The following is a 27,551-nucleotide window of genomic DNA, read 5'->3' as shown; positions in this document are numbered from 1 at the left end:
AATATTATTACCTTCGTTAACCTATTGCCCACCAAATCTAAACATTTATATCAGCTTTACCATTTTTCTGATTGAAAAAACAATCAATTAACCCAACTTTTTGAAACAAACAACAAGTGCACTCATTTAGGGTTTAGGAAAAAAATTTATAACACATATGTATACACATTCGCATTTGCACTTGTATTCGAACTTGCATTCATATTTGCATTAGCATTTCATTTTCCAAAAGATCGTATTTTGCTTTTTGTTTTGATATGGATATAAGAACTTGTTCAACTTTGACGAATATAATAGATTGACTGTCTACAAATAATATAATTGGTAACTACCAACGAACAAACAAAAAACATCAACCTATTTCAAAAATCAACATTCAAAGTTGTTAACTTTTATCAATGCAAGTTTCCACAACAAGTTTGGGATGAAAGTTTCAATTTATACATATATAAATTGCAAAACTTACTTTCAATAAAATGATGCACTGTTAGAGTATGATGTCGGTGAAAGAACATGGATAAAGGAATGTAAATTACGAGAGAAAGGGTATTACTAGAATAAATGATGAGTTTGCTTATAAAAGTAAATGTATTAAAAGTTTATCCAAAAAGGTTTATGCACAAATTTTTTTGCCTATTTTAATTAATATGCCCTCAACAATACTTTTTTTTTAAATTGATTTTTTTACATTGTGATCTACTTAGTCAATCTCTGTTGTTGTATTGTTTTCACATTATTTAAGATGAATTTGTGGTTATAGTTAATTACTTACCTTCAATTTATCGATTATTGGAAAGATTCCGATATTGACTTTTTTTTCGTGTAGAAAGTTCTAATTTTTAGGAGTATAAGTTTGGGTTGATTAGTATTCCATAGTTATATTGTTATTACTAAAAAGATTATGTATATATATAAACAAATAAAGAACAAGAAACCTGGAAACAAACAGGTAAAAATAAAAATCGTTGTCTAATATTGTTGTAATTCTCTAAACATTTATCTTTGGCTTTTGAATTCCTAAGGTGGATATAAAGTTAACATGGATAAATTTGGTTAAGGCACGATTGTGCATGGTCTATACACGGGCATGCATTATCTTAGGGTAAAGATTATTCATAAATGTTATCTATCTCAAAATGTGGATAATCACGAATTGAACATATAAGATAAACATTGGATGCACAATTATGCATTACGGAGAGCGATCATGCATGATCTCTATGTAAGAAGACACGATTTCACAGTTTTATAACTTCCCCCCTTTGCACATTGAGTATGCCTATACACTCAAAACACTTGTCTATTTACAAATGTCCTAGTAGACCTCTCATGTGTATTTGAGCCTCTTCTAGTATGTGTTTCATATGAATATAGAGGTTCAATTTTATACTTGTTTTAGTAATGAAAAGACCATGTAGGTATAGTTTCGTCAAAAACACCATGCATTTGCTTGTGCATGTTTGTAATATGATGTTTATAAATGGATCCTAGTGGGATTCATAGTTTTGTGAAATTTTCGTAAAATTTTTAATTATAATTTTGTTATGGTCTTTATGTATATTATGCAACATGATATTCTAATTGGTATTTCGGTTAGAGGCTGTGAGAAAACCTCAGCGTAGCAAAAACTTTATTCAAAATTTCACAATGATTTTCTTATATCTCTTTCATGTTAGCAAAGAAAAATTATATTTGCATTTCCAATTGAGATAATTTTGATATTATAATATTCTTCGATTAGAATTTAAACAAATCCTTGAAATTATTTTTGAAATAAAAATCCTCTAAAGAAGGTAATTTGACTTTAACTTATTCTCATAAATCCTATAAATTTAAAGAACCACCGATATAAATACAAAGAAAGATATCCAAAGATAGATAGGGTATCTACATACACAAAAGTACATATATTATCCATTGTATACAAATCCAAGAGGATATAGATTGGCTAATAGTTATTTTATGGACTAAAGTCTTTTGACCATGGAACCAAATTATATTAAAATTTTTATCTCTTATTTACTTATTTTTCTCTTATATTCATATCATACTTAACTAGATAGAGTAATATATATATATATATATATATATATATATATATATATATATATATATAGTAGATATTAGAATATTATTACTAACTAATTGCTACTACTACCATTATTTGATTCGCGCAAAACTCTTGAATTCCGAAATTTAGTTTGTGAAAAAAACATCTTAGCAAAAATATGTATAAAAACATAATTGTAGAAATTTGCAACTGAGGAAGGCGGAATGGGTTGGCAGGCAGAAAGCCACGTCCTTCGTCTCCCTGCTTGACGCCTGAATTGATGCAATAAATCTCTATTATTTTTACATAGAAATCATAATCAAAAGAATTAAATTAATCAAATATAAAGAAAGAAACAACAAGACAACAAACAAAACTACAAAATGAATCATATCTCATCATCATACTATATGTCCTGTACTCAGTATAATAATAATAATCTCCATCAGAATAAGTCCATCCATGACATGTTTTCCACAACACTAAAAATAAATTAAATAATATATCAACGGCACTGGTGTAAATCCTACAACCAAACACTCTCCCATCCAAAATAATTATAATAATAATATTGCCCTACCACACATCCACCGCATAACCACAATCCTTTGACACAATCTTCGACTGAGATGTTAACTTATCTACCGTTAGATCACAATTCACTTTAACCTTGATCGTCCACGTCTTCACTGACCCTACCTTGATTTTCACAGGAGCTCTCAATTTCACCTTAAGCGGTACCGTTTCGGACTTCTCATCTGCCACCAGCTGATTCAGAAGAGAACTCGTCAACTGAACACCCGAACCTTTCAGATCCACGTTAAACTCTGTAACATTGTTTGTAGGCTGATAAAACTGAGGCAAAACGCCGTCGCATAGAATGACGTCATTGTAAAAAGCCTGGACTGAGCTGTCTTTCTCGTAGTAAATCCCGATGTGGTCATTCGGATTGTTGGCCGTCACTGAAATGTTGAACTGAGGAGAAATCGGCGAAGAAGAAGAGAGATTGAGAGGACTGATAGAAATAGAGTTGATATTATAATGAGGTGACTCTGGCCGGACAACGAGGTAGAAGATTCCGGCGGCGATGCCAAGGAGGAGGATCAGGGTGAGGAGAGTGAAGCAGAAGAAACGACAGGCGCAGCAAGTTCTAGAAGGTTTAGGGCGAGACAGGCATTTGAAACGGTCAGCGTTTTCGGGAGGAGGAACACGGTAGATTTGGTCCTTGGGGATTTGAATAACGTAAGTGGCAGCAGGTGATTGAGGAGGTTGAGCAATAGGCTTTTCAGGAGAAGGAGGAGAAGGCCTGGGAGTGGAGACTTCTTCTTCTTCATCTTCATGCTGATGGTGGGAGGGTGAGTTGTGAGGGTGGACTCTTTCGTCAGCCATGGTAAGTAATTGCAGGGCTTGAGTTTCTGTAGAAAAGAGAGAAGACAAGAGTGAGAAATGAAGGGCAAAAAGTGGACACATATTTATGTTATGTATACAAAACGCGTAAGTACACGTGGAAAGTACAAAGAAACAACTGAGAGAATGCGTATAACGCGTAGAATCTGATGTGCTGAGGAGGCCGCGTCGACAGATATTAATTAAGACCTCTTTATATTGAGGAAAATTATGTGCGTAATTTATATGTAAAATTTTTATATATGAATATTAATATATTATTATTTAATTAAAAAATTTTAAATTAAAAATAAAATAATATATAATTATATAATTATTTATATATAATATTATCAAAATATATAATTAAAGATATGATAAGATTTTGTGCTTAAAAAAAGAATATACAAATTTGCACGTAAGCGGTTGGGATCACAAGATAAGATGAAGAATGTTGAATATGTATTTATTGGCTTTTTATTGACCAAAGGACTATTCCCCCGGTTTAGGTATGTTCTCAAAGTTATACTTGTAAGGTTTGAAAATTCAAAAGTTTCACTCATCTATTAAAAATTTTATTATAATTAAGAGTAAAATCATAATTTAATAAAAAATTTTAAAAATCTGAAGTTTTATTTTGTTTGCCTCCTTTAACTTAAAAATCTTATAATTTCTTCCACTTGAAGTTTGAAAAATCAAAATTTTCTCCTTAAGGTTTGCAAACCGTCATTGGAGATGACAAACTTTGCTGTCTCCGATGGCATTGACTTTTCCTTCTAGTTTAACTTTCTTTATCGATCACTTTCCAACCACTGACAAACTTTATTTCCTCTGATGAAGACGAAATCGATTTAATAAAATGAGTTCGTTTTCGCCCAAGACGAAGACCATCGCTAGAGGTTTTAGACGAAGACGATGTGGACGTCTAAGACCTTCGACGGTCATCTTCATTGGAGGAAATGAACTTCGTTGGTGGTTAGGAAGTGATCGATAGGAAGAGTTAAGTCAAGAGAAAGAGTCAACGCCATCGGAGACGACAAAGAACGCCTTCTCCAATGACTGTTTGCAAACCCGAAGAGGGAAATTTTGATTTTTCAAACTTTAAGTGAAGAGAATTGTGAGATTTTCAAGCTGAGGGGGGTAAATATAATAAAATTTTAGTTTTTTGTTAAATGATATTTTTATCCGTATCTCTAACTGAAATTTTTAACAGATGGATGAGACTTTTAGATTTTTAAATCTTACGGACGTGACTTTGAAAATACACTTAAACTTGGGTGGAAGTTGTCCTTTGAAAATAAATGCTATGTATTGCTCTCTATAGAAATATTTATAACAAATGAGATGATTGAATTGAGTGAGAAGATAAGAGCAAAGCTGTAAACAGAATTCCGTGAGGGAATCGTAAGGACAAACAGATAAAAGGAGAACACAAAATAGCAGCAACAGCGAGACAAAATAAACAAATAAGCAGGCTGCTTAAATTAAAATGACAAAAATATGCCAACCCCGGGACACTATGTTTGGATTTCTCCTTCGAAAAAACAAAATAAAAAATAAAAGGTCGCTGATATTATTGGGTTCATTTATTGAAAACAAAAAAATTATAAAAAATTTAATTTAAATTAAAAAGGTTTGTTCATTGAATAAGAATTAATCAGAAAATGATCTAGTTCACTTAATAGAGAATGTACAAAACAAAAGAGAGGAGTTGATTATAAATCTAAATTTGACAAATCATTGTTGGAGGGTAGGGGAAAGAAAGACCATGATGTAATTAATAAATTCTAAAAAGTTAAGGGTGATTGTACAAGGCAAAAAGATAGAGTTTCGCAATTTTAGATTTGAAGGGGAAAAAGTTAATTTTTAAACCTAAACAATATAAATTTATGAGGTAAAAATAAAAATTTGAAAACTTAAAGGTAATCTTAAAATATGAATTTAAATAAAATTTATAAATAATGATTTTATCTTTAATAATAATAATAATAAAACTTAACAAACTAGTGAATATTTAGATTTCTAAAAACTAATAAATTTGAGGTTGAGTTTACACTGAACTTTGGATGGAAACAAGTGTTTTAGCCTAATTACAAATCCATGTGGTAATACATGGTATGCCCCACGACGACATAAAAATGATTCCCATAGTCTCGACTCATTTAGATATCAAACACATAACAATTAGATCCAATGAAAGTCTCAAAATTAAAACTTTTAGTATGAAAGAGAAAATGCAAATGAATCAACAACCCAAATTGAGAGATCGTTTAACTTGTTTACATGTACATGAAAACAAAAGCTATTTTGAAAGAATTGAAGAAGAATAATCACAGCTGAAGAACTGAGAGGCCTGAATCACATACCCGATATCAATGAGGGAGGAAAGAAAGTCTCTTCTTCTGAAGCAGCCTTTGTTTGTCGGTGCAAATGCAAATAGAAATGGAAAGACAATTCGTTAAGAAGGTATAGAGTTTGAAAGAGTAAAAATATATATATAGAATTGGAGGTGGAGTAGACGAAGTAGTCGAGGAAACTTTGCTTGTTTTTTCTGTTAATAACATTTAATTCTTTTGACTTTCATCATGTGTGAAAACTTTTACATTTCGCCCTCGGCACTAGCTGCTTATTTAGACAGCCCTCCAACCCCATTTTTATTTTTTTATTTAATTTACCAATTTCTATTTTAATTATGTCACATAAGTATTATTATAATATTACTCTTTCTGCTTTACTTCCTTTTATCTTCTCAACCCACCGCCAAAGGGTCAATTTAATGACGTTTTCATTGATTAGTAGGAAGGAAACATCACCAAGTTTGAAATTTTGGGATAAGTATTAGGGAAATTAAATCAAACAGCCATTTTATCTTTTTATTAAGTAAAAATATCTATTTTTTCTATTTGTAAGTAAAAATATTTTAATTTTTTTTTAAAATACTAAAATTACTTTTCACCACATCCATATAAATCTTTTTACTCTTACTTTCATTATATATACATCTCATATCATTTAAACACTCACTTTCACTCTCATTTTTATTTAATATCAATTACTACGGGTTCGTTCGGGAGAAATAAGTTCTTATTATTAAATTTGAATCGAAAAAAATTAATATGTAAAAAAAAGTATTTATATGAATCTTAACTCAAAACTTAATTTTATTTATTAAATTTAGTTTGTATATCATGTAAAAGGGTATTTGTATATTTGATAATAATTGAAGGGTTAAATGAAATATTAGAAAATATGGAGGGCATTTTAATATTATACAATATATAAATGATTTAAATAACATGTTAAGAATAAATAGATATATTAAAATACCCTAGAATATCAACAATCAAAAAATCAATTGAAAATATGAAAAAACAAATCTGAATTTCGAAAACTACGCGTTCTTAGGAACGAGAAAACCGAAAAATAGATTTGAAATTTCGTAATTATATCATAAAACGTGTCTAAAAAAGCACAAAACTAAAGAGACAGATATCAAATTTGAAAACTACATATCAAAAAAGTCTAGTTCGGTTACAAACAAGCTCAAAATCATAAAACCGAATATCCTAAATTTGGTAAAACAAAAAAAACTACATAATATACATTGAAACAGTTTTATTTGAGCCTCCAAATTGAGCACAACCGGCAAATCTAATTGTCATTATAGAGCTTGAAACAAGCTTCGCATAGATATATTACAGGCCCCATAACTCTTCCCGGATAAAAAGTTATAATTGTTCAAAATTTGTTTCCTACAGATCCTATAGTTTAAAAAAAATCAATTTTCACCCAACCCAAAGTTTTCACGGACTGTCCTACGGTTCAATGTAAAATTTTCTACGAACCCCTGTGGATCTCCCCCTCTTCCCCCTCCCCCTAAAATTTTGAAAACGCTAAATTTTCTCCTCACCTCATAGGCACTCGTGGAAGATTGTCGTAGTGCCGACAAATTTAATCCATTTTCTGACCAAAAATATTCATTTCAACCTCTAATTTCAACACAAATCAATTCTACACATCCAATAACACAAAACCCCTCAATAAATTCAAGCAAAACAACCAAAAATCAAAACATTTTATACATTGTTCAAAATCAGAACCCTAAACATTCAAACCTCAAAATCTTCCTCAAATCTCATTACTCCTAACAATAAATTGATTCAAACAAGAAGTAAGATGATGTACTATCCTTATTTGTCATTTTTGATTGTCCGAAAACATGAAAAGTCGATGGAAAAGACGAAAACCCGTTGCACCTGTGGGAGATCTGAATTTTTCTCTAAATTTAAATAGTAAATCCGTTGGAAATGTTGGGTTTATATAGAAGGACAGTTTACTTATTTCTCAAATTGAGAGCATTTTTACTTAATCCTTAGAGATTTGAGTAATTTCACTTAACACCCTTTAGTTTTAGGCATTCATTATAATTTCACTAAGTATTAAAACACCCCATATTTGGCCAAATCAATTAAATTCCCTATAGGCCAAAAGACTTGTTCCCATATAAGTTTTAACGAAATCCTAAAGTTTCATTATTTAATTTTTAAAAATTAAAATAGTTACTTATGAATAAAATTTAGTTAAAATTTTAACTTAAAGTTAAAGATAAAATCATCATTTTAAAAAAGAAATTTAATAAACTAAAATTTTATTATATTTTTATTTTTAAATTAAAAAAATATGAGAAAATTTTAATTTTTAAATTTTTTATTAAATAAAAATTTGACCCCTTTATCGCATATAAACTCAGTAAAAATGTTGATTTAGATCAATCAACTACTGGGCAGATGTATCATTTCAATATATTTGGTGATCAAGTATATTCATCTTTCCTGATAAGATGTTAAGTTTAAAATTAAATCCTAACAACTAAAAATTTTTAAAAATTTTCTTCCTTTAAAATATTTTTAAATAAAAATACACCTACATTAATTTTTTATGTTGACTTTGTCTTAGGTAATCCAACAGTTTAAGAGCAAACCGCAATTCCAAGGACTCAACCAATTCAAATAGCTAGGACAAATATGGATGAAATATATATATATATATATATATATATATATATATATATATATATATATATGAAAAAATAATCAAAATAAAATGATGAACAAATCGTCAAAGGTTAACACAAACCTAGGAAAAAAATTAATCAGCAAATATTTTTTAGATCTAGCTTCCTTTTTTTCTTTTTTATAAAGTTTCTTCAGTAATTTTTTTTGCAAAGTATTCTACATTTTTCAAAATCTTAAAAAGTTTTTATTTAATATTTTTAATTCGAGTTTTTTTAGAATAAGTGTTTGTGTTATTTAACTTTTGCATTTAAAATTTATCAGTTATTTTATGTTTTTTTATTTAAAAATCAGTTGTTAATAAATTTTAGAATAAATTAGTCAAAGTCATAACATAATCAGGGTAATTTGTTGTTGTATTTGGTCAAATTTAATGAACTCCCATATTTTCTATGGCCTATGTGATAAATTCTAGAGTTTTTGGGATATGCATAATTTGTTAGGCTTATGTGTTATAAGTGTAACAAATCATTAAAAAAATGTGCATTTACTCTTTTACCCTTGGTTGTAGTGAAAATAGTTGAAAAAGCCTTTAGGGTTGGTGATTAAAGGTTCAAAGTGTTACCAATGCCACATGGGATTAAATGATTTGACGGACTTTAAGGGTTTAAAAGTCCTTTTGAGGTTTAGGTTTATTTAGATTTAGTAAAGCGAAACTCTTTTCAAATTAGAGATCATACTAATACATTAAATAGGTTAAATTTGAGATACTGGATCAAATAAGTTAAAGTTTGATTTCATATGAATTTATTGAGTCTTATACCCAAAACTTTATTTTTTTTGGAGACTCTAAGCTCACATCAATCAAACAGCCCCTTGGGGTAATTTAATTTCTATTGAAGTGTTATTTATGGTGTGATGGATTAAAAAATTAAGTAATAGGCTTATTATGGGTGGAATATATATTTGGGTTGGGTGAATATGGGGTTTCTGTTAGTGTGTTTGTTGAGTTATGTGGTGGATGTAAATGAGTTGAATAACCATGCAATTAATTAATTAATTAATTAAATTTAAGTTGACGATTCCTAAAGGCAATTTCGGTGACCCTGTGGGAGAGGTTTTCTTTTAAGACTTTCGAGATGTATTTTTATTCGATTAAACAGGTCTCTGAAAGCAACCTTATCATCATGTGTATTGAAACACTTACCAAATTAGATGAAAATTTCTTATTATATCATAAATATGTGGATGAATTAAAGATTAATTAATGGACATGAACCAGGTAAGAGAGGAAAGCAAATGCGATCACGTTTGACAAATTTTTTGAAATGAGTAATAATATATGAATATTTTTTTTGAAATGAGTAATAATATAATTAAATATTTTTTTATTTTTAATTTAAAATTATCTAATTATATAATGAGACATCATTTATATATTTAAATTATATATAAAAATATATACATATAATTTTATTATTTTAAAATTATAAAAGTGTGGTTTCTTTATTTATAAATAATAAAGTATGGAGAGTGGGGATAGTCTCTTTAATACATATTATAAGAAACAACATTTTCTTGACTAAATGTATGGGATGACATTCAATGAAGCATTTAGCTATATGAATAACAACTATCCACATTCTTAATACAAATTTGAAATGTCAGTAAAAATTTCTCATTTAGAGGCAATAACGAGAATTATACAAATAATAAAATTATATAAATGTATTTTGGATGTACAATTTAGATACATAAATAATGTGTCATTATATTATATGATTAAATAATTTTTAATTAAAGATAAAATAATATACAATCACATGATGATATATTATATGTGTATCTAAATGTGTATATGAAAAGTATATATACATAACATTATTCTTATACAAAAATAGGGCAAAAGTACTACAAATCTTTGAAGGGGGCCAAAAAGATTCCTTCTATGTTATAACTACATATACTTACTCAAAACATATTTCTAAAGATAAATAATAACAATATAGATATAAGGTTCAAACAATAGGTCTGAGTCATGTAAAAAACTCTCTCGTCTTAATTGTACGCTCATGGAGGTGTGACAAACTTGGTTAGTATTCCCATCCACACTAATTCTATTGGTGGTTTTGGATTGTTGGTTGGGAGATCTTTCTCATCATGTCCATCACCCAATGATGGAGACACCGTTACATCAGGCAAGGGCTTTAGCCTCCTCAAGAACTTTTATACTATTGATGAACCAATCAGTTTTGCTCTCTTTTGGAGTTGAAATCAACTGGGCATTTTAGTTAGTTAAGTTTGCGAGTGGCTCCTACAATTGAAATGGACAACGGACCAAATTTTTATGTGGAGCAGTTGATGAATTTAGAAGCATCTTAAACTTAAAATATATTGAAGAAATAGCAGTTGAACATTTCAATGTTTTATCTTATTTTCTTCCTTAGAAAACTGCTTTTATTTGGTCAATTATTTCAGTTTATGAGGTGGATCCAGCCTCAAACTTATTTTCACACACCAGTTGTTTTCATATATCTTATTGTATAATTTTAATTTAATACTAGATGTTACAGCCTGTTTGAGCATATAAGACCTTCATTTCATGTTAAACAACATTAATTTAAGTGTACTCAGATAATGTATCATCATAGTTATACATAAATCGAAATTATTTAATTATATGATAATATATTTTTAAATATTTAAAATTGAATATACGTAGCAATGGGAGAAAGTCAAATGGGAAAAATTTAACACGTTTTCTTTGTCTAGCAAATGCCATTCATATTATTCTGAAGTGGTCTAATTTCATTGACAATGTCAATGCCTTAAAAAGGAAAATTGTTGGAATAAGTATTTTCCACTCAAATTTTGTTGAAACAATTTGTTGATATCTTTTAAGCTTGAAAATCCATGTTTTTCAACTTTTGTTAAATTTGTTAATAAAATATATTAATTTTTTTATATAATTTGTGAAAATTGTCCTTACAGAAGCTAAATAATAGTTTGCTTCCAAAAACATTTATAAAATTTTTATTTGCCTCTAGTTAATAATTATAAAAGCTAAAAATGATAAAAAGTCACCCACCCATAAGACTGTTCATTTCCTTTTGTCACTGCTCTTGTATTGTCGTCAATCAATCTTTCAACTTTCCACAACTATATGAGTGGACGCCTTTCTATTGATGTTGTGTTTCAATCTTGTGCACAACTTTTTAACACTGTCATCTTTGTTCACCACTAATTTGTCTAAATTAGCCAAATTTTACAAGATCGAGCACTTCTCACCTAGATTTTTCATTGATGAGCTCTGTTTTGATTCTATCTGTCATTTCCACCAATTTTGAGACACCTTACCACCCACCCGAGCCCCAAGTGCATCTAGATCCATCAACTTTTCCATGGGTTTGTTTGTATGTTTGTTTTTTTATTTTAAATGGCCACGGAATGAGAAACCTATGGATTCACTCCGAATTATCCTTCTGTGGACACCAAATGCATTTCACTGCTTTTTACTGTAAATGATCTAGGGGGGAATTTGTATGATTGACTTCAGGAAACTTTATGCTTATCATATCTGAAGTATAAGAACAATATCATTATATTTGGTGCTCAATTAATATTTCATCCCCCTCTTTTTGTCTTATTTTTACTATTTCGATTATATAAAATAGTTTCATTTTTAATCTTTATATATAATTTAAACAACATCAAATAACCCTCCTAATTTGAACTAATGTTATTATGTGTTTGATACTCATCTAAATCAATAAAATTATATATACATATTTTGAATATACAAAATAAATACATATATTATATATTATTATGTGATTAGATATTTTAAATTAAAAATAAAATAATGTCTAATTATATGATAATATATTATCTATGTATCTATTTTGTATACTTAAAATGTATAGGTATAACACTACTCCATTTAAATTTTCAACATTCTTGTTATGTGACAATTAGGGTGAGTGGGTTCAGATACCCTACCAAAAAAGCAAGGTCCAAAACTGGTTAATTCCTACGTTTTAGGAACTACAACATATACATATAAGAATCTAATTGAATAGTTTCAACCCCGGTTCTAGGTATCGGACACTATTCTGTCTTCTTCCTTTTTTTCATATCTGTCATCTTCTTTTCTTCCCTTCCCTATCTCCTTCCTTTCTTCACCCATCTATTAAAAGTGTGTCTACTGCCTAATCAACCAGACCATTGAACCCTCCATATTTCCTCACCCAACCTATGAGAAATTAGAAACAATATATTTTCTTCACCCGTTTCCCTTGCTAAAATTACAGAACTGTCATCAACCTCTTTCTCTTTCTCTCAGTCACTATCGATTATCATTTCTGTCCATTTGCTTTAATGACTAAGCAAAAGAGCTTTAAAACGTCAACAAGGACTAGATTTTCATTGGTATTAACTTTTGTGTTGCTTGTTGCCATGATTGTGTGGAACATCCCACTCTGGATATATGTCTCAAACAGTTAAAATATTGGAATGATAGTCACCCAATTTAAAATAAAATAAAATAAAATAAAACATCAATGCAATTAATAAATAAAACTCCATGCATTTATTATCAATGAAAAATGTGCCAAAAGGGTGTTTCATAAAAATAAATAAGAAAACATCGTCCAAACTCTCAATGTGCATACAATCAAAGAGAATCCAAGTCAAAAGAATAAAAAATCATTAAAACATTTATAGTTGAATGCGCAGCTCATGTGCTGATCCACTTGTCTTCTTCCTTGCTTCACTATTCCTCCTACTTACAAAGCCAAAGGGCACATGAGTCGTAACACTCAGTAGACATTCACAATAAATACGATGTTCATTATGAATATTCTCGACAGAGCGTCATTGTCATACGCGTCTCTAACGCAATCGGTTGAACACCTTTCTCGAGTGCCTTATATGCCCTCATATCGGAAATGGCATTCGTCTTAGATGTCTCTTACATCCATACACATTAGATTGGACACCCATCTCAAGTGTCACCTATATCCATAACTAGGATGGACACCTATCTCAGGTGCAACTTACCTCCTCCCATGGAAATAATCTGAAAGGACACCTGTCTCAGACGTTGCTTACATTATCATTACCTATCAAGATATTTTTACTTCCACTACTAGAGATTGAGACATCTCATCAATCAATTCATGTATCCTTAAGATTAGGACGTCTCACAAACTGACTTGCAACATGATTCGTAACCATCTATGTACACAACTATGACTATGTTTTTTAATCCAATCCTTTATGAACCCTTACAATCACCTACCCATCCCCTCGCTTGCAAACAAGGTGAAAGTTACTTTTCAGGGTTTTTGACATAGATGTGCCAAAGATTCACAGTGCATGGGCGTGCACTTGACTCACACTGCTTAGCACCTTAGGCAAACGAGTGTGCCACAGGCTAATAGGTGTGCCATAGACTACGTTGGTGTGCATGTTGTGCGCACGCCCAACATGCATGTTGCATGCCCTAAAGATAGGTGCATGCTTGGTGTGCAAGCTACACATCTGATAGTTGTACACCTGCCTAGTGTGCGAGTTTATGCCTGAAAGCTGAATGCATGTTGCACACCCGATAGCTATATACATGCCTAATGTGCATCGCACGTTTGGCACCTGTGCGCAGTCTTGGCTCTTTGCGGTGTCGGGCGACAACCTAGTCGAGGCACAACCATTTACCTCTCATGCACGGGCGTGCCTGATGTCTGCAACATCATGCTCTTGCCGATTATTGATTCAAAATAAATGCAAACACAATCTTAGACTTGATCCCAAAAATAAAACCAATCATCTTAATCAATTTAACAGGTGTAGATTGAATTGAAAACCAACCATCATACATAATTCTAATCATAATTTATAAAAATACTTAATAATACAACATGGAACACAAGGGGAGGGTGGAAAATGCCTACCTTTCCTGACGATCTCCTTCCCTTCCCAACTCTTGAAACTCTCTGCTCTCTTCTTGGTTTGCTCTGTGTGTGTTGTATATTATGAAAAGTGTCAATTACTTCTCCCAAACACGATTGCTCTCTTAAATACAACAAAAAAATCACAACCCTTACTTATCCAATCACCAAAAATCACGGGACCATGATTTCAAATCCCATAAAATCACACACACAAAGACCATAATGCCCCTCTAGGCTCGCTTAGGTGCATACAATCTCTATACAAATACACACACAAAATAAAAACCAATAAACAAAGCAATAATTACGACATCAAATTGAAAGAAAATGGCCAAAATACCTTTCACACTTACATGAGGTATTACACAGTGACTGTGCCTATTATGATTAAAGCAAAAATTTTGTTTGAAGAAGAGGTGAATAGTAATGATGTTGTTCTTATGGTTGATTCAACTATGGGTTATCAAAACTCTCAGAGCCAAAACAGGTGACATAGTAGCAACACTCACATGGTTAAACCTAGTGGCGATAACCATCCTTGTTGGACCATCGAATCCACTTTGAAACCTAACAAGATCTTCTTGTTGTTTGTTCTTATTGCTCAAAACTGAAATCTCTAAACCTTTTTCAACTATAATTGCCACAAGTTTGTAACACTCACATGTATATTCTATGGTCATTTTGGTCAATTGATGTTATGTATAAAGTTTATATGATAGGTAAGGTGTAAAGTTTGTTAAGTGTTAAATCAAGGGGGAAGGAATGATTTTTCAAGTTGGACAAATGCTTATTCCAAATCTTGAACATCATTATAAGGGATGAACGACTATCCATGAATTTGGATTAATTATCCCATAAAGAATGCTCATTTCATAGTAGAGTTTATTAGAAAAACATGATTTCAAAAGAGAAGGATACATGATCTTAATGAAGATAACTCTTTTGAACGAGAATAAATGTTTTGAATGACAATTCAAATAAAGAGGAACACTAGTTCCAATGGTTAATTTTTAAAAATCTATACAAAGGAGCCCTACTCTTGTATTCATGTTTATCTTTTTCCCCATAACTACAGTTCACATAAAAAGTTGAGAGCAATATTTTGGCAAACTGTATCAGATTTGAGGATCTAAAGCTTCAAACTAGAAGAATTGTTACTATTTTCAAAAGAGAAGCAAGTTGAAGATCTCCCTTCTTATAAGAGCATTGATTTTTCGTGAAAAACATGTGAATGTGATTGGGTTGATGTTAAGATTGATAATCCTTATAAGAAAGAATGATTTGAAGTTGTTTGCATGTTATATTGATAGTAAAATTGTTGAGATTACGAAATTATGACACGTGACTATAAATAATATTGGAATTGCTGTGATGTTGGAATGGATTATCATGAGTTGAGACCTAATCAAATGTTATATCTAATAAGAATAAGAAAATTTGGTAGTTTGGAGCCATGAATTTGGGATTGAAATCATAGAAAATGTCTAATAGAACAGTAAATTAAAATTTCCAAATATGATGGAATGTTTATTTTCAAGGTTAGGGACAACCATTCTGCCAATTAAAAAAGTTATGTCTGAACAGTTGTTCATAGAGAACGAAGATCTATTATAAAATTTATAATAACAATCGTTTCAGAGTAATAAACACTTATTCCACAATAGTCATTTATTGAGAGAAAAGATTTTTGTTATAGAGTAAAAGCGAATGGTCGTTCCAAAATAATTAACAACAATTCCATATTGAAAAAGTGAATAGTCGTTCCAAGTTAAAAAGTACGCCAATTTCAGTAAGCAATTTCACAAGTTATAAAGAACATTATGACTAAAAGTTAAAGCTATGATGGATGCATGCATGCATGCATGGTTATTACATGTTACAAAGACATGGAATATGAGTATGAAACCATATGCTATGTGATCTATGGATAAGTCATATGTTGTCTGATCTATAGTTTAAATAATGTTAGATAAAATTATTAAGTCTTCCTTATCAATACATCCAACATGAATTTAAATTTTGGGATTAAATTAAATTTGAGTTTAAATTTTTAAATTAGATTTAATTTAAAGTTCAAATCTTGAGATATTAGATTTAATTTAATTTTAAATTTTTAGATTAGATTAAATTTTATCTACAAAGTGTACATAAATATGTGAACAATCAATCAGTTGTAAACAAAACAAGAATTCAAAGTAAACACAGAGATTTTTGTCAGTCTTTTCTTCCTTATTCTTGTCAGTTTCATTTTATTTGTTTTTTCATCATCTCTTTTTAACTAATAAGATGTGAAAGCATGAGTGAATCATGTCTGAAAAATATTTCAATAGTTTTTAGCATAAGATTAGCTAGCAATATTATGTTTGCACATTTACGCGAGGGTGAGTGTAATACCCTTAGACGAATCCCACATCGACAAAGCACGGGAGAGATGTTGAGTCTGTCTATGTATCACACATTGGTTAGTGGTGGGAGAATTTGAGTGGTTAAATAGTCTGTGAGCTCCTTAACTGTTAAAACGTGTTTTGGGTTGCAAAGCCCATTAACAAACCCATAATGAACTATGTGTTCAAAGTGGACAATATCTTGACAGTGGACTGGGTTATTGGATCAGGGTTATGTGTTCAAAATGGACAATATCTTGACAATAGACTGGATTATTGGATCAGGGTTATTACAACGAGTTTATTATATTTATTTATTTATAACACCTTTTACATACCTATTAAATGTTCAAGTTAAGTTTTAAATAATGATATTCGAGATTTTCACTTAAGATTGTGACAAATATAAAAGTAATTAACACTTTCTCTTTAGATATGTATTCTTCTTAAAAGATATTCGTCTAGAGAAGAGTGTGACATAGTTAGTAAACCTAAATCATTAATTGCCGATGGTGTTGGTTGTTAGCAACTGTGCTCCATGAAAATCAGAATTTTGGGTTTATGGGAAGGTCAAATAATGGAGTTTGTTTCAATCAATATGGCAAAGTGGAAACCGGTGCTAGTGCGTGGTGTAAGGGCAAAAAGCTAAGAAATCCAGGTTTTAATCTTTAGTTTATGTTTTTTTTTTTATTTTTTATATTATAATAAGATAATGTTTTATCTAATAAAACGATATCGTTTTATTAAAAATAAAAAAAGAAGAAAGTATTTGATGGAATACCCTTAATAAAATTTCAGATTTGATTCTCAAATCAGTTTCAAATTTTCAAAATACTGGAATGGAAAATAGAACTTTGAACTGGTCAATTTCCCTACTTTTGAAACCATAACTGACATTAAATTGGATACCCCACTGTTCCAAATTTTCCCTCTTCCTTGGCTTAACCCTAACGACAACAAACCATCGTGGAGATCGACAAGCCTCCAACTTGGAGAGGCCCCAAATTTTGGCGCTCTCCAACTATAATAAAGCTCCGACACTGCCATTTAGCGTAGGGCATCATGTTTCCAAACCATGACCCTTGGACTTTTTCCCAACGCCCATTATCTCTCCAGTGATGCTCATAATAACATAATAATAATAATAAGTGAAACTTAAAATAAGTTTATTTCCAAATGTATCATATTTAAGGAATTATTTAACCTGTCATATTTAATATATATCTTAACGGTATAATAAAATTTAGATTTTCCCTTGTTCCACAAATAGATACACATTTATATGTATTATCACATAATTAGTTATTATTTTATTTTTAATTCAAAATTACCCAATTACATAATAACACATATCAATTCGGTATACATTTGTGTATTCAAAATAAGTATACATAATTTTATTATACTATATCTAGATATAGTGTATTAAGAATTGATGATTGCTTTTAAGTTTAACCATCAATTGTAAATCTTTTTCACTATATCAAATATTTCATATGCCAACATAAAATAAAGAAAATGAATTTAAGAGAAAAAATAAATATCAAGATTAAGGGCTCAAAAAGAATGATTAACCTAATTCTACCGTAAACAAACATGTACAAGGAACTTCCTTTCTACTGTGCTAATTCTCCTAGAATGCACTATCTAAACCAACTGGAATTGCTGTTTGAAATTGAAACTTACACTTTGAGATGACAATCATACATTCAAAATTATTGAAGAAGCAAACCAATAAATGGAATATGTGATGAAGCAGTTAGTCTTTATTTACCTTGACTGGCCCCTTCTAAGACTATAGTTGAGAGATCTTCAAAAACTGACTTCATATCTGGTCTCTCCGAAGCTGGTAGTATACATCTGAGAGCCACTTGAAGCATCTCATCTAGAACTCTAGGCGGGCAACCTGCATTATGCCTATCCATAATCGTACTGTCAAAGCACTCCCTCGAACGATTTTCGATAGCCAATAACCTAACCCAGTCTGTAAAATCAACTACTCTTGGATCCCCACAAACAATCTCTCCAGAACTCTTTCCAGTCAGGAGCTCCAGCAAGATGATTCCAAATGCATAAACATCACTCTTTAGTGATGGGAGTGGTTTACTTGAGCTAGCGAATTCAGGAGGCCTATAGCCAAGAGCACCTGCATTCAACACTTGCTCAGCTGTGCCAGCTGATGTCAATATTCGGTGAAGACTATAATCGGTGAGGAGAGCATTCATATTAGGAGTTTCTAACAAGATGTTAGAGGATTTGAGGTTTCCATGGGGTATTGCTCTTTCATTGTGTAGGTAGTTAAGACATCGTGCCACATCTACAGCAACTCTTAGCCGTAAATCAATAGACAAGGGTGGGAGCTTTCTTGGATCCGTTTCTGCAGAAAACAACTATATTAAAAAATGAAAAGCTTTAATGGATACAAACAGATGAAAACTCTAGCATTACAGCTGTGACAAGTGAAAGTTTTTGGAAGCTTGTCTACTCTGCTTCTATTGGATAATCTCTAAACTATTAGTTGACATGAGTCAATTAATGGATATAACTACAATCATCATGCCGTGGCAGTGGTCCAACAATTGCAGAAATTAAACTTACACTCTTAAGTTTTAAAATCTAACTTACTGGGGCACAGAAATTTGTGCATCGTGAAACAGTAGTGCTATGTACACAAACGATGATGTGTCACAATGTGATTAGGTAGTTTAAAATTAAAGATAAAACAACATCAATCATATGATGACATATCGTTGTTTGTGTACAAAATTGTGCATATTGTTTGTACACATAGTTTTATTCTTTAAGAAATGGTTCCCAACTTTGGCTGCATCAATATTGTCCCATTTAGGTGTCATAATAAACAAGACTGGAAATACAATCTTCTATAAGAGCATGAAAAATGGTCATATTATTAATAAACAAGCATAAGTAAACAACAAAAACTTATTACACACTCAAGGACCACTATATGTTTTATCCTCAACTACTCAGATTAATTATCAACTCACTTGAAGGATGGAAATAGTTCTTTTACTTCAAATCAATCTTGTTTAACTGACAATAAATTTGAATTCTACAGATGATAGGAACTTACATGACTGAATTCTATGATGACTGTAGGAATTATTGTTATTTATCTTCTCTAAGCAGTATGACCAGACCAAAAAAGCTTGTACATTCAGAATTAACCACTATTTCTATGAAGAGTGAATCACATTTTCTCACCCAAGGTTTCGCCTTAAAACACTTTTCTTCCCTTAGTTGGCATTCATAACACTTTCCCATCCAAAATCATACTCTTAATGAAAAAACTGTATTAGGAATTGAAATTACCATTTTATCTCAAGAATTTCATTCATCAAAATTATAATATGATTTCAAGGTAAAAAAATTAAAAATAAACACTTTAAATAACCAAATTATATAAGAACCTACTTGTTTCCCATGCTTTTCACCCTCACCCATTTCTTCCTCACTTCTTATAGGTAAAGGTGTCAATGACATATCATTGTATGTTTAGAGCAAGTTACAATTTTTGAAAAAATTAGGGGTGTTAATGAAAATTTTTAGGGGGTTTTGAAAAATCGAAAAAATCTCAAGGGTGTTTTTAAAAATTTTTAAAATTTTAATATGCCCTCAGTAGTTTAAAAAACAATACTTATACTCTCAAATAATTGAATATAATACAACAAATTAAAGGTATAAATGTGATATTACAAACTATTGGGTCCATAACTGTATTTTCAAAATATATAGGGGTATGAAAAAATAAGAACCTTGATTGCTAATGGTACATTAGATATAGTTGATTTGCTTGAAAATAAAAAGATTGTAAGATGCAAATAGGTGTTCACTTATAAGTGCACATCTTGTCGAAGTATTGAAAAGTACAAAACAAGATTGGTAGCCCAAGGTTTCACACAAATCTATGGGATTGTAAATAAAGAAACCTTCGCACTAATAGCAAATTTGAATTCCATCAAGATATTATTATTTATTGCGGTTAATCTGGATTGGAATCTTATCCAACTAGACATAAAGAATGTTTTCTTGCATCGGATACTTGAGGAGGATATATACATGCCGATAACACCTGGGTTTGAGGAAGAATTTAGAGCTGGCAAAGTTTGTACATTGAAGAAGTCGTTGTATGGTTTAAAACAATTACTAAGGGATTAGTTGACAAGATTTAGTAATTGGCAAATTCTAGACCAAAAAGTTTTTCGGTAAGGTTCTAACAAGACTTTGGCGACGATAGGTTTCAAGAGCTTTTCATGAGTTTTTCAGAAATATATTTAGTGGAGAGACACTTTCTAGAAGTGTATTTTCAAATTTTGGTTTCCAATAGGATTTTGCTAGGCTGTAATGAGTTTGGCCTTCAATGATAGGTTTCTAAAGCTTTTTGAAAGTTTTCTAATAATATCTCTCGTAGATTGACACTTTTTGGAGGTGGACTTTCAATTTTTGGGTTTGAGTGGTTTTTCGATAGGATTCCAACAAGTTTTGGCAAGCTACTATGGCTTCCCGACAAATTAAACTTGGTCCTCCTCTAAAAAATACGGACAAAAAAGAGCAACTTTTTCGAAACCTTGGCTCTGATACCATGAAACGATGGGTTTCTTGGTTTTGATTAAATTATGTCACAAATTTTTCATTATACAATGGAGGGATTATACAAACATTCTAGGATTTTAAACTAGTAAGAATCTATATAAACTAGTAAATACAATACGAACCAGGAAGTGAGATAAAAATAAGGAAACATACAATAAAGAGAAATCAAAATGATCCCAAAATAAGAAAATTTTCAATCAACCAATTGACTTTCCAACATGGACACAACATATTCATATTAAAAAAAGGCCAAAAAAAGGGACCTTTGTAAGATGGAGTTTGACATGATTATATGAACTCAAGTCATACAAATTTATTTCCTTTGGACACTAAATTTGCTAGAAAATAATGCCCCACAACACTAAAACTCACAGAAATTCAGAATTAGAACTGTATGTTCTTGAGTCATTAACTAACAATATGTTCAACACTTTCAACTTTTTGAGGGTCTAAACTAATTAATATTTCAAATTGGATAGCGATGTCCCATGTAATCAACTAGCACAATCCTGAAGATATGTCTTTGCTAGTTTTTCATGGTCTTCACTAATTCCATAAAGTAAGGTAATGCTGGCTGAAGATGGCCTATCACGATATGCTGATCCACACCCCGACAAACCCCCCAACGCCCACCACACCGCCCCCCATAATGGGAACAATTTGAAAAAAATGTTGCACTGATTGCAAAATACTAAAAAATGAATTGATAACAGACTGATGCATATAAAATAAATAATCATGCAGGCATTAAAGAATGTTAAAACAGATGCAGGTGCAAGCACATGCAAAAACCTGATAGTATGACAAGCAATCAGAACTAGTTGGTCGTGTTTAGGCTGATGACTTTGCCAAAATTATACAACATACAGGATATAGAGATTTTTAATGGTTCAGAGTTATCAGATTTGTAAAATCACCAGTTAGGTGATGTCACACAATGATAGAAACGCAAATACAGGGGAGACCTTACCTTGAAGATAGAGGGCCAAAGATTGTGCATTGATAAAAGTGGATATGATTAGTTTCTCATGCTCCTTTGGACCCCAGTAGTAACCCCGAAGAGAGACTAAATTTGGATGTTTGATGTTCCCAAGTTTCTTTACTTCCCTTGCAAATTCTTTCCTCCCTTTCGCTGTTCCCTCCCTCAACCATTTGACAGCTAAGACATTACCAGAGTCAAGTGTAGCTTTGTATAAAGTTCCATGACAACTCCTTCCAATGACTTCTGCTGGAGCATGTGAAAGTTCTTCTGCAGTGAACACTAGGGAACAATCAAAAAGATATAAATCCCCAGCTAATTTTTCAGGAGAACAAACCTTGAGCACATCAGAATTCTGGGAGTCAATTTGGAGTCTAGAAGGTGATGGATTTGAAGATGATAAGATGGACAAGGGGGAAGATAACCCTTCATATTTTTTTATTGATTCAAGATAGTAGGAATCTTTAGGCTTCTTTACAAATGATGAAGTGTCCCCAGAATCATAAGCAGACCCCATTTGGGATGATGGTAAAAGATCTTGCTTGAAACCAAATGAAGATAATGATGGGTCAACATTTTTGTTAAGCACTGATGTATGACAAAGGGAAGAACCCCCTAGAGGAACATCTTTCTTCACCCCATCTCTATTCAAACTGATCCTCCTATTTTTCAGCCAAGGGACCCAATAGATCATAATGCATAAAATAGCGACCATGGTAGCACCACCAACTAAACCTGCAATCAGGGCAATTTTAGTAGCAGGTTTCATATGATTCTCATGCTCACTCATAGTCATGTCGGGAGTGCCTGGTGACAGCGGTGAATAAGGAAATTTCAGCAAGGAATTTCCAGGATGGAATGCTGAATCAGGAAACCGCCTTAAGTTATAAGGCACCACACCAGAGAGATTATTATAAGAAACATTGAGTCCTTTTAGGCCATCTGGAAGGCCATCAGGAATGCTACCCTCAAATTTGTTGTTGGACAGATTAAGATACAACAAGTTATGAAACTTAGAGATCTCTGGGGGCAGATGACCACTTAATGAGTTATAAGACAGATCAATAGACAGAAGGCTCAAACTTTGGACAGAACTTGCTGGAGAATTTTTCGATTCTTGAAGAGGTAGTGGCCCAGTCAAGTTGTTGCCTGACAGATTAATATCGGTCAGTATTGTGGAGTTGAAGAAGCTTGGAAGGAGGAGCCCACTAAGATGGTTGAGGCTAAGATCAATAACTTTTAGTTCTGGGTATGTTCCCAAAACAGCAGGGAGAACACCCTCTAATGAATTGTTGGATACCTTGAATGAAGTCAGCCTCAAGAACTGAGAAGTTTCATTTGGCAAAGTACCAGACAACGAGTTCGAACTCAAATGAATAACTTCCACATAATTTCCCCAACTCTGCATTCTGGAAAAATTCCCAGAGAGTCTATTATTACTCAAATCTACAATGGCGCAGTGTCCAACCTTGAGAGGTAAGAAACCTGACAACTTATTTGATGATAAATTAACCTTCTTTAAGGTTGCAGATGTAATACTTCCAACTGGACCTGTCACACATGCAAAATATTAGAAACAGTAACATTAACAAAATGGATGACGAAAGGAGAAGATCGGTAGTTTGTTATTTTCATAACTATGACATAAAAAATGTCATAAATGACATCTGAAACTAATTATTATTGCAAATGAAAGGACTACTTCAACAAAGATGATAAACATAATTTATATATGATAATTAACCATTCTTAGAATGGCTTGTTTCAATTATCTTTCTCTTCATCTATTTTCTTTTTTATCTTTCTGGTAAAGCCCTTAATTTATTTTCATAACCAATCAATATATGTCTCTCAAAACAAACACTTCAGAAGAATCTGAATTTCCATACAAAACCTAGAAAGAGACATGCAAATGCATTACCTCAGCTCTTATACCATGTTAATTAACTGCTTGAACTGAAAGCTTAAGCTATATGGTAAACATTCCACACAAGTATTAAATCACAAGATTAATTTTATTGTTTCTGAAATCACAAGAAACCATGAATACCGTGTCTTCCTTCCTTCTTTCACCAAATTTCATGTTCTTTAAACTAAAGGACAGATTTTCATCAAAATTAGACCAACTCCTTATGCAGCACTGTTTATTCCTTCCCCACTTGGTATGTTTAGGTTTACATGAATTTTATGATATATTTTGCAGCAATCAACGGCTAATTAAAGCAGAAAATATATCATTATTTATATGTGGTATGATGCATGACATTATATATATTTAATGAAATATCATCAGCATGCTCTTTTTATGTTCTTCAAATAATTTCATTGTGTCTAACTCCGATCTAAACTGTGGTGGAAGTAATGTCATGCACCATGGTTTATTCCAAATCCATTGCCATCATGTTGGACTCCAATAACAAGAAAAGAAGAAGTACTAAAATTCAATATTTAATTTCAACCTTACAACATTTTTTTCCATCTATGTATAGAACCAATATGGCTTCTACAATCTATTTCTCATTTATCAAGCACTAGTTTGGTACCACCCATAAAAAATGGAAAAAAGATGATATCTTTCACAGCCTAAACAAAAAATAAAAACCTCATGTCTACCAAAACAAGCACTAAACATATATTGATGCTTTAAGGAAGGAGATTGTTACATCAAATCCTAGTTATATTGATAGGTGAAGTCAAATGCATATGGAATACAGAAATAAATAAAAATTTGACTTGCAAAAGGGCATATTCTGCATATAATTATTAGATAAGGTTACCAGAATTAGAAAGTAAACTAATATCAAATGATAATTAATATAATAACTGCTATAAACAGAACAAGAAGGCTGCCAGAATTCATCGTACCTTCGAGCAGATTATGGCTGAGATCCAGTTCAGATAACATCATTGAGCTGTCCTGCAAAAGAGCTTCTGGTAGAGACCCTGACAACTGATTGCTTCCCAGCTGTAGAATCCGAAGAGAGACAACAAAGTTGAAGGAAGGTATATTACCCGCTAACTGATTATTACTGGCATCAAACACCTCTAAACTGTCGAAATATGGCATTCCATCATGAGCAAAGAGCTCTCCAACTAAAGAATTGTAGCTAACATTAAAATACTGAATCGAAGAAATAAAACCAGAGTTTCCAAGCCCCAAGTCCAGTGAACCAGAGAATTCATTACTGCTGAGATCAAAATGTAGCAGGCTACCCAACTCAGACACAAGATGCATAATATCCCCATTAAAACCATTACCCCGCAAATCTAAGTACTTCAACTTCTCAAGATTGCTAATACCAGAAGGAAATGTACCTTCAAAACTGTTTGAAGAAAGATTCAGAAGCACTAAATTCTTTAATTTAACAATGCTAGAGGGTATCAACCCAAGAAATATATTCCGGGAGAGATCCAGAAACTCAAGAGACTGAAGGGAGGCAATGTTTGTGATAGTCCCCATGAATTGATTGTTTGAAAGCGATAAATTGCGCAGCATTCTAAGGCCAGTAATATCACTGAAACTAAAATTCCCATGCAGACCCACATCATTGAGAATAATAGATGTTACATGCCCATCTCTACAAGTAACCCCAAACCAATTCTGGGGACACCCATCAGATGCTAAAGAGTTAGAGTCCCATGAATCAAGAACTTGGCCTGATGGGTCCTTTTGGATGCCTTTCTTTAGCTCCAAAAGTGCTTCAAAATCTGATTTTGCTAATGCATTTACTACCAACAACAGAATTATCAAACTCAAACTCACAGCAGTGACAGTACCCATGGTTTAAGAGACACAATGAAGATATAAAGAGACTGGTTGAAGAATAGAAGAAGCTTACAGTAATTTTCACAGCTGATATAATGACAAAATTCTCGTAAATGGGAACTGCATTAAGTCAACTAATTGAAAAAGTACCAGATGAAGAAATATTGCACAAATACTTAGCTACATTTCAAGGAAAAGCAGGTGGGTGAGTTAAAAAGTAGAAGAATCCAAATGCACAAAGTAAGTGCAGACCAGAGACAGTGTAGAAGAAGAGAGTGAGAGAGAGAGAGAGTGAAAGTGTTGGGTGGAGGGTGTCATTAATTGGAAGAAAGGAGATGGGGACAGAATTAAATACAAATAAAATGTGGAATTAGGTTAGGAGATGAGTAGTTTCTTTCACTTTCTAGTTTTTCTAGTAACACTTTTTAAGTACGAACACCAATGCATTTCATTACTCTTTGTGGTTATTAAAATACTCGCATCTTCACTGCTCAATTATTTTCCATAACAACATGCGATGATTAATATAGCAAACCATCGTCATATACCATAAGATGATGATGATTTAATGGCAATCTGTAGGGGTAACAGAAACTCATTCACTACCCGTTTACAGTTTTACTATTAGCTTTGCAATTTATAGGGAGAAAAACTCCCATTTGAGGAAGGATGGGCCTAGAAGAACAAAGTAGGAAAGAGAATTTTATAGAAAATTGAATATTCCAGTCTCTTTTTCTTGTCTCAAAATATGTTTATATTCCTTTACAATCTGAATTGGGTATTATTGGAATTACCCTTCTATAAGTAATAATAGGTTAAAAACAAAATTAAGTAAAAATAATAAACAAAAACTAACAATCAGTCAATAATTGCTAGCTAGATTCTTGATGTAGTCTCAATCATAATCTTGAAGCCACCATTGAGGATGGGTCAAATGAATAGGCTTGTTATAAGGTGTTAGAGTAATTTGCTAGTTCACTTATAATGAATATGCAATACCCTATGACTTGGACTAGTTTAAACCCTATAATCTCGTTTCCCTTGGAAAAATATCTTGCCCACAAGGTTTAAATAGGGTAATCTTGTTGAAGGCCATGTAACAACTCCTAAGAAGTGTCCTCTAGAAGCAAGTTGGTCCATTATACCAAGATCTCCATGAGACCGACAATATTGATCCTTTTGTTGACAACCACTAATGGTTGTATTATAGGTTGGTTGTCCACAATAGTTGAAGGAAGAGACCGAGGTGTTACAAGAGTTGGACCTTTATGTGGTTTCAGTTGTCACTACAACAATATTTAAAAGTTTGGATAATGCTCTCACTCTTTCCACTAAAAGGTTACATAGTCATCTTGCCTCAAAGACATAACTAAAATTTATTACGTAACTCATAGTCGAATAAGTCAAAATGC

At 31.8% G+C, this 27,551-nt stretch overlaps 2 protein-coding genes across 2 annotated transcripts; both read right to left on the bottom strand.

Annotated features, from left to right (window-relative positions):
• Window positions 1–2,476: 2,476 nt before the first annotated feature.
• Window positions 2,477–3,505, bottom strand: LOC123225095 (NDR1/HIN1-like protein 13). Its single transcript, XM_044648957.1, has one exon. The coding sequence runs from the start codon at window positions 3,437–3,439 to the stop codon at window positions 2,627–2,629; it is 813 nt and encodes a 270-aa protein (XP_044504892.1). The 5' UTR covers window positions 3,440–3,505; the 3' UTR covers window positions 2,477–2,626.
• A 14,874-nt stretch (window positions 3,506–18,379) lies between these two features.
• On the bottom strand, window positions 18,380–26,483 carry LOC123225238 (probable inactive receptor kinase At5g10020). Its single transcript, XM_044649151.1, has 3 exons — window positions 25,239–26,483; window positions 22,365–23,924; window positions 18,380–19,157 (listed from the first exon to the last, which is right to left on the bottom strand). Exons 1-3 carry the CDS (start codon window positions 26,152–26,154, stop codon window positions 18,547–18,549), a joined length of 3,087 nt encoding a protein of 1,028 aa, XP_044505086.1. The 5' UTR covers window positions 26,155–26,483; the 3' UTR covers window positions 18,380–18,546.
• Window positions 26,484–27,551: the final 1,068 nt, after the last annotated feature.

Source organism: Mangifera indica, chromosome 9 (assembly GCF_011075055.1).
Source record: "Mangifera indica cultivar Alphonso chromosome 9, CATAS_Mindica_2.1, whole genome shotgun sequence".
Lineage (NCBI taxonomy): Eukaryota > Viridiplantae > Streptophyta > Magnoliopsida > Sapindales > Anacardiaceae > Mangifera > Mangifera indica.
This window is presented reverse-complemented; position numbering and strand designations above follow the sequence as displayed.

Coding starts and splice junctions, on each gene's coding strand:
- LOC123225095 (XM_044648957.1), bottom strand. CDS start 3,439: ATGGCTGACGAAAGAGTCCACCCTCACAACTCACCCTCCCACCATCAG.
- LOC123225238 (XM_044649151.1), bottom strand. CDS start 26,154: ATGGGTACTGTCACTGCTGTGAGTTTGAGTTTGATAATTCTGTTGTTG. Junction 23,925..25,238: donor CAGCCATAATCTGCTCGAAG/GTACGATGAATT, acceptor CATGTGTGACAG/GTCCAGTTGGAAGTATTACA. Junction 19,158..22,364: donor TTTGGCCCTCTATCTTCAAG/GTAAGGTCTCCC, acceptor TGTTTTCTGCAG/AAACGGATCCAAGAAAGCTC.